The sequence below is a fragment of the Chiloscyllium plagiosum genome, chromosome 26, assembly GCF_004010195.1.
Source record: "Chiloscyllium plagiosum isolate BGI_BamShark_2017 chromosome 26, ASM401019v2, whole genome shotgun sequence".
Lineage (NCBI taxonomy): Eukaryota > Metazoa > Chordata > Chondrichthyes > Orectolobiformes > Hemiscylliidae > Chiloscyllium > Chiloscyllium plagiosum.
In genome coordinates this window covers 46,946,509-46,955,014 of record NC_057735.1, presented here as the reverse complement: position 1 = coordinate 46,955,014, position 8,506 = coordinate 46,946,509, and the positions used below count along the sequence as shown (strand labels likewise).

Sequence of the window (8,506 nt, the reverse complement as noted above, 5' to 3'; positions counted from 1 at the left end):
GAGGCAGCAGCGCTAACCACTGAGACTGATCTGGAACATTGCAGCTAGTTTCTGTTGTTTTGGTTCAGTCATTCCACATATTGAGCTTTGCTGGGCTAAAAGTTTATGGTTATTGTTCATTTCATTGGATAAAGGTGGACATTTCAATACGCGATGTTAATTAATTATTATCTTGGTACCAAGAAACATTTGCTTCCTTGAAGTTACTGTATTTGTAAATTATACTTATAACTTGTATTATACTTATAATTATACTTATAAATTGTATTTAGAAATAGTGCTGCAGTCACTGACTAGGCATAACCTCTTGCGCTTGAATGTTTTAGTTACCCAGGAGCCAACAACAATATTCCGATTGCCTGGATACAGGCCTAGCAGCTCCGTCCTATCCCATGGAGACACCTTCCAAACTTGGAGTCAAGTGCAATCGATGGGAACGACGATAGGTGGAAGAGGAGAGGTGGCACCATTTCAAAGGTTCCAGGTTCACACAGGTATGTCCCAAAGAGCACGGTCACCTCAACCCTGCACCAACCAGACAATCAACACCTACTGAAACCAAATGGACATTTACATCAATACTCGGACTTACCAGACAGTTTCCTGCGAACTGTTGGTACAAAAGCAAAATTGAAGAATTTATCAATAATGCCAAAATGGTTGCAATTTCAGCACAGATGTAGCCCGTGATGTCAGCCAGTCAGGATGGGGCAGGATGTAGGAAAGCCCAGCAGCAGTGGCACTGAAGCGAGGCAAGGCAGAGGCTGGGGCTCATAAGGGGGCAGGGGCAAAGGCCGGGAGTGAGTGTACGGGAGAGGTGTGTACCCAGAGAAGGAGTGATCGGAGATGACTGCACCAAAATTGGGAGTGGGAAAGGGGCCTGCGCCGGAAGCAGGAGTCTGAAAAGGACCTGCACCGGGAGAGGGAAAGAGACCTGCACCCGGAGTAGGATTGGGAAAGGGGCCTACACCAGAAGTGGGAGTGGGAAAGGGGCCTGCACCGGAAGTGGGAAAGGGGCCTGCACCGGGAGTGGGAAAGGGGCCTGCACCGGGAGTGGGAAAGGGGCCTGTACCAGGAGTGGGAAAGGGGCCTGCAATAGGAGTGGGAAAGGGGCCTGGACCGGGAATGGGAGAGAGGCCTGCACCAGGAGTGGGAAAGGGGCCTGCACCGGGAGTAGGAAAGGGGCCTGCACCAGGAGTGGAAAGGGGCCTGGACCGGGAATGGGAGTGGGGCCTGGACCAGGAGTGGGAAAGGGGCCTGCACCAGGAGTGGAAAGGGGCCTGGACCGGGAATGGGAATGGGGCCTGCACCGGGAGTGAGAAAGGGGTCTGCAACAGGAGTGGGAAAGGGGCCTGCACCGGGAGTCAGAAAGGGGCCTGGAGTGGAAGTGGAAGGGGAAAGGGGCCTGGACCGGGAGTGGGAAAGGGGCCTGGACCGGGAATGGGAAAGGGGCCTGCACTGGGAGTGGGAAAGGGGTCTGCAACAGGAGTGGGAAAGGGGCCTGCACCGGGAGTCAGAAAGGGGCCTGGAGTGGAAGTGGAAGTGGGAAAGGGGCCTGAACCAAGAGTAGGAGTGAGGAGAGAGGGGCGAGGGGCACACTGGGAGTAGGGGGAGGAGAGGCCAGAAGTGGAACCAGCCAGTCTCCATTTGTCCATATTGTGCATTAGATTTTTAAATAAATTATAAAGATAATTTTCCTGAACATAGACTCCCTACAGCACCACGAGACTGGCTGCTGCTGGTGAAAATTGATGTAGGTGTTCAGGTCGATTGTACCCTGAAGATGGCAGCGCAAGTCAATGAAAGGGGCCTAACAGGGAAGGCAGATGAACTCAGGGCATGGTTTCGGAACATCAGACTAGGATATCATAGCAATTACAGAAACGTGGCTCAGGGATGGGCAGGACTGGCAGCTTAATGTTCCAGGATACAAATGCTACAGGAAGGATAGAAAGGGAGGCAAGAGAGGAGGGGGAGTGGCGTTTTTGATAAGGGATAGCATTACAGCTGTGCTGAGGGAGGATATTCCCGGAAATACATCCAGGGAAGTTATTTGGGTGGAACTGAGAGATAAGAAAGGGATGATCACCTTATTGGGATTGGTTTATGGACCCCCTAACAGTCAGATGTAAATTGAGAAACAAATTTGTAAGGAGATCTCCACTATCTGTAAGAATAATAGGGTGGTTATGGTCAGGGATTTTAACTTTCCAAACATAGACTAGGACTGCCATAGTGTTAAGGGTTTAGATGGAGAGGAATTTGTTAAGTTTGTACAAGAAAAATTTCTGATTCAGTACATGGATGTACCGACAAGAGAAGGTGCAAAACATGACCTACTCTTGGGAAATAAGGCAGGGCAGGTGACTGAGGTGTCAGTGGGGGAGCACTTTGGGGCCAGCAACCATAAGTCTATTAGATTTAAAATAGTGATGAAAAAGGATAGACCAGATCTAAAAGTTGAAGTTCTAAATTGGAGAAAGGCCAATTTTGAAGGTATTAGGCAAGAGCTTTCGAAAGCTGATTGGGGCAGATGTTCGCAGATACAGGTACGGCTGGAAAATGGGAAGCATTCAGAAATGAGATAACGCGAATCCAGAGAAAGTATATTCCTGTCAGGGTGAAAGGAAAGGCTGGTAGGTATAGGGAATGCTGGGTGATGAAAAAAATTGAGGGTTTGGATAAGAAAAAGAAAGAAGCATATGTTAGGTATAGACAGATCGGTTGAATCCTTAGAAGAGCATAAAGGCAGTAGGAGTATACTTAAGAGGGAAATCAGGAGGGCAAAAAGGGAACATTAGATAGCTTTGGCAAATAAAATTAAGGAGAATCCAAAGGGTTTTTACAAAGACATTAAGGACAAAAGGGTAACTAGGGAGAGAATAGGAGCCCTCAAAGATCAGCAAGGCGGCCTTTGTGTGGAGCCACAGAAAATGGGGGAGATACTAAATGAGTATTTTGCATCAGTATTTACTGTGGAAAAGAATATGGAAGATATAAAATGTAGGGAAATAGATGGTGACACTTTGCAAAATGTCACAGAGGAGGAAGTGCTGGGTGTCTTGAAATGGGTAAAGGTGGATAAATTCTCAGGACCTGATCAGGTGTACCCTAGAACTCTGTGGGAAGCTAGGACTCTTGCTGAGATATTTGTATCATCGATAGTCACAGGTGAGGTGCCAGAAGACTGCAGGTTGGCTAACGTGGTGCCACTGTTTAAGAAGGACATGAAATACAAGCCAGGGATCTATAGGCCAGTGAGCCTGACATCGGTGGTGGGCAAGTTGGTGGAGGGAATCCTGAGGGACAGGATATACATGTATTTGGAAAGGCAAGGACAGATTAGGGATAGTCAACATGGCTTTGTGCATGGGAAATCATGTCTCACAAACTTGATTTGAGTTTTTTGAAGAAGTAACAAAGATGATTGATGAAGGCAGAGCGGTAGATGTGATCTATATGGACTTCATAAGGCTTTTGATAAGGTTCCCCATGGGAGACTGGTTAGCAAGTTTAGATCTCATGGAATACAGGGAGAACTAGCCACTTGGATACAGAACTAGCTTAAAGGTAGAAGACAGAGGGTGGTGGTGGAGGGTTGTTTTTCAGACAGGAGGCCTGTGACCAGTGGTGTGCCACAAGGATCGGTGCTGGGCCCTCTACTTTTTGACATTTACATAAATGATTTGGATGCAAGCATAAGAGGTACAGTTAGTAAGTTTGCAGATGACACCAAAATTGGAGGTGTAGTGGGCAGCGAAGAAGGTTACCTCAGATTACAACAGGATCTTGACCAGATGGGCCAATGGGCTGAGCAGTGGCAGATGGCCTCTATTCCTGATGAAGGGCTTTTGCCCAAAATGTCAATTTTCCTGCTTCTTGGATGCTGCCTAACCTGCTGTGCTTTTCCAGCACCACTCTGGCAGATGGCGTTTAATTTAGATAAATGTGAGGTGCTGCATTTTGGGAAAGCAAATCTTAGCAGGACTTATACACTTAATGGTAAGGACCTAGGGAGTGTTGCTGAACAAAGAGACCTTGGAGTGCAGGTTCATAGCTCCTTGAAAGTGGAGTCGCAGGTAGATAGGATAGTGAAAGCGGCGTTTGGTATGCTTTCCTTTATTGGTCAGAGTATTGAGTACAGGAGTTGGGAGGTCATGTTGCGGCTGTTCAGGAGATTGGTTAGGCCACTGTTGGAATATTGCGTGCAATTCTGGTCTCCTTCCTATCGGAAAGATGTTGTGAAGCTTGAAAGAGTTCAGAAAAGATTTACAAGGATGTTGCCAGGGTTGGAGGATTTCAACTTTAGGGAGGGGCTGAACAGGCTAGGGCTGTTTTCCCTGGAGCGTCAGAGGTTGAGGGGTGACCATATGAAGGTTTTCAAAATCATGAGGGGCATGGATAGAGTAAATAGACAAAGTCTTTTCCATGGGGTCGGGGAGTCCAGAACTAGAGGGCATAGGTTTAGGGTGAGAGGGGAAAGATATAAAAGAGACCTAAGGGGCAACTTTTTCACACAGAGGGTGGTACGGGTATGGAATGAGCTGCCAGAGGAAGTTGTGGAGGCTGGTACAATTGCAACATTTAAAATGCATTTGGATGGGTATATGAATAGGAAGGGTTTGGAGGGATATGGGCCGGGTGCTGGCAGGTGGGACTAGATTGGGTTGGGATATATGGACGGGTTGGACTGAAGGGTCTGTTTCCGTGCTGTACATCTCTATGACTCTATTTGTGGAGGGAGAAATTCTGTAACTGTTCACCCAGCCAGTGGTGCCCACGTCCCTGAATTTTAAGCACATTCAGGTATTGAGCCTTTCATGTTATCCTTTCATTAGTCTTCTCAAATCCAATCCTGAATATTTGTGTACTCTCTCTTTGCCCCTCGCTACCATTATCTGAGCCTCATGTCCCATGTTGCTATGTTACTGTCTACCTTTGCCTCTAGCCTTGGATATACCTCATCTTTCTAAATTTGATCCCTAATCTTCACTATTTAATTTAAAGCCCTCTCTGCTTCTCTAGGTGTGTGATTTGCTTGCCCAAAATCTTTTAAAAAAAAATTCATTCATGCACTGAGGGCTTCCCTGCTCGGCCAGTATTTATTGCCCATCCCAAATTGCCCAGAGTACAGTTAAGAGTCAGTCACATCGCTGTGGGTCTGAAGTCACATGTCAGCCAGTTCAGGTAAGGATGGCAGTTTCCTTCACAAACAGGCATTAATGAACCAGATGGGATTTCCCCACAGTCAGCAATGAATTTGTGGTCTTCATTAGACTCTTAATTCCAGATACTTATTGAATTCAAATTTAATAAATCTGCCATGGTGGGATTTGAACTTGGGTCCCCAGAATAACACCACCAGGCCATTGCCTCCCACATATGTACGACACACTTTCCTCAGTACCAGTACCTGCTTCTCCCCAGCCGTCTTTCAGTCATATACTTATCTCTCTAATTTGATGAACTCTATGTCAATTTGTATGCAGTTCAGTAATAATCCAAAAATTATGATCTTTGAGGTTTTGCTTTTCAATTTCTTGCCTTCCACCATACTTTCTCTGTAATGCTGCATCTCCCTGTGTAAGAAGGCTGTCCATGGTGAGACATCTCTATAAAGACATCCTCAATAGTGAGACTGTCTTGTGAGATGAGATCCTGATAGTGAGAATCTCTAAGTGAAAGTGGTCCATGATGATTAGAGTCTCCTAATAGAAGATTGTAAGAGAGGGATAAACCAATCTTGGCTAACCAAGGAAATTAAGGAGAAAATAAAGTTGAAAGAAAACTCATATAAAGAGGCAAAAGTCAGTAGAAACCCAATAAACACAAAGATGATAAAGAGAGACAAAATAAACTATGAGGACAAGCTAGCGAGTAATATAAGAACTGACAATCCGAGTTTGTTTAAATATATTTTAAAAAGAAAGAGAGAGGTCAAAGAAAACATAGACCTTAGAAAATGAATCTGGGGAGACGGTTATGGGGAACAGGGAAATGACAGAGGAGTTCAAACATTAAATATTTTGCATCAGTCTTTACGGTGGAAGATACTTTGAACATTCCATTAATATTTAATAATTCAAGGGAAGAATTAAGTGCTATCATGAACATTAAAGATATAGTATTAAACAAACTCCTGGAACTGAAGGCAGATATGTCCCCAGCCCTGAAGGATCCTAAAAGAAGTAGCCACAGAGACAGTAAATGCATTGGTTGTAATCTTCCAAAAGTCCTTGGATTCTGGAGGAGTACCAGAGGGTTAGAAGCTGTCAATGTGACATCCCTATTCAAAAAGGGAGGGGGGCAATGAAAGCGGTCACTGGAGGCCAATTCGTCTAACATTTATCCTTGGAAAAGTATTGGGATCGATTGTTAAGAGAGTAATAGCAACACATTTGTAAAATCATAATCTAATCAAGCAGAGTTAGCTTGGCTCAATGAAAAGGAAATTCAGATTGACTAATTTGTTCGAGTTCTCCATAAAAGTCTCAACCAGAGTGGACAGAGGGGAATCAATCGGTGCATGTTTATTTGGACTTCCAGAAGGCGTTTGACAAGGTCCCTCACAATAGGTTAAGTGATAAGATAAGAGCCCACAGTGTTGGAGGTAGTTTATTGGCAAGGATAGAGAATTGATCTTGGGCAGGTAACAGTGAGTGGAGATAAAGGGTTCTTTTTCAGATTGGCAACCTGTGACCAGTGACATTCTACAGGGATCAGTGCTGGGACGTAACTGTTTACAATGTATATTAATGACATGGAGGAAGAAAGTGAATGTTTGGAGTTAGATTTACAGGCAGCGCAAAAATAGTTGGAAAGGCAATTTGTGAAGGGGATACAAACAACTTACAGAGAAATATTGATAGGTGAAGTAAGTGGGAAAAAGGTTGGCAAATGGAGTATAATGTGGGAAAATGTGAAGTTAATTTTGGAAGGGAGAAGAAAAGAACAGGGTGCCATCTAAATGGAGAAAACTTGTAGAAGGCTGCAACACAAAGGGACTTGAGGGTACTGCATACAAAACACAAAGGTATGGTAGGGAACCGGACACATGGAATATTGGCCTTTATTTCAACGGGGTTTGAGTCTAAGAGTAGGGAAGTCTTACTGCAACTGTACAAGGTGCTGGTGAGACCACATCTGGAGTACTGTGAGCATCTTTGGTCCCTTTATTTGAAGGAAAGATATTAATTCATGGAGGCAGTTCAGAGAATGTTCAGTTGGATGATCCCTGGCATGGAGGATTGTCTTAGGAGCAGAGGTGAAATTGGTTGGGGCTCTACTCACTGGACTTTAGAAGAATGAGTGGTAATCTCATTGAAACATAGAGGATTGGTAGGGGGTTAAATGCTGAGAGAATGTGTCCCCTTGTGGGAAAGTCGAGGACCAGAAGGCATCATCTCAGAATTAAGGGTGCCAATCTAAGATTGAGATGAGGAGGAATTTCTTCTCAGGATTGAGACTCTTTGGAACTTCTTGTGTATATTTAAGACTGAAATAATGAGATTCATCATCAGTTGGGTATTATGGGGAAAACACTGGAAAGTGGACGTGAGGAATGCCAGATCAGTCATGATCCTGTTGAGTAGTGAAGCAGGCTCGAGGGGCCGAATGGCCTACTGCTTTTCCTATTTTTTTATAGTTTCATTGTCTTAAAGAAATACGCGATGGTAAAAGTCCCACTGTAAGAGGGTTTTTGATGCTGAGATTCCCTCTATGAATGAGTCCCCGGTGGGAAGCAATTTCTGTAAAGGGTTTCTGATTGCAAAATGATTCCAGCACAGCAAGAGGCTCACACAGTGTTTATATTTCATATCACTTCTGTTTATCTAATCCCATCAACATCATCTTCAATCCTTTTGTCCCTCATCTAGCTGACACTTAAAAACATTTTCATATTTATCTTAATCAATCTCTGTGGTTGTGTGTTCCACATTTGCAATACTCGTTGGTGAAGGTACTTTCCCTAAATTCCTGTTAGAGTTGTTAGTGCCTGCCTTAGGTTTAAGGCATCTAGTTCTGGCCTTCCGTACACCATCACACCCTTTAAATCTTCAAATTATTAGCACATCCCAGAATCTCCTATTTTCTGGAGAAAAGAGTTTCAGCCTGTTCATTAATTCCTTCTGGATATAATGTTTGTTATCCTTTTTAGAGTTTGGAAACCAGAGCTGTTTCCAGTATTCTAAGTGTGGTTTAACCAAGGCTTCACACAGAACACAACATAAACCTCTCTGCTTTTCAAAGTCTCTGCCTCAAGAATTTGTTTAGTTCTGAAGAAGGTTCACTAGCCCTAAAATAATTTCTCTCCACGTTTGCTGCCAGATCTGCTGGGTTTTTCCAACAATTCCTGTTTTCGTTTCTGATTTCCAGCATCCAAAGTTCTTTGGGATTGTTTTCTTTTAAATATATTAGGTGTCTCTCTCTCTCCCATTCCTCCCTCTCCCATTCCTCTCTCTCCCATTCCTCTCCCATTCCTCTCCCTCCCATTCCTCCCTCTCCC

At 44.4% G+C, this 8,506-nt stretch overlaps 1 protein-coding gene across 5 annotated transcripts in view; it reads left to right on the top strand.

Moving 5' to 3' along the window:
• Nucleotides 1-8,506, top strand: part of LOC122563320 (transcription factor ETV6-like) — a 75,630-nt gene that overhangs the window by 50,245 nt on the left and 16,879 nt on the right. For all 5 annotated transcript variants that reach the window (XM_043717045.1, XM_043717046.1, XM_043717047.1 and 2 more), the window contains one exon: nucleotides 327-494. In XM_043717045.1, the coding sequence (XP_043572980.1) occupies nucleotides 327-494 (168 nt within the window). The remainder of the gene's footprint in view (nucleotides 1-326; nucleotides 495-8,506) is intronic.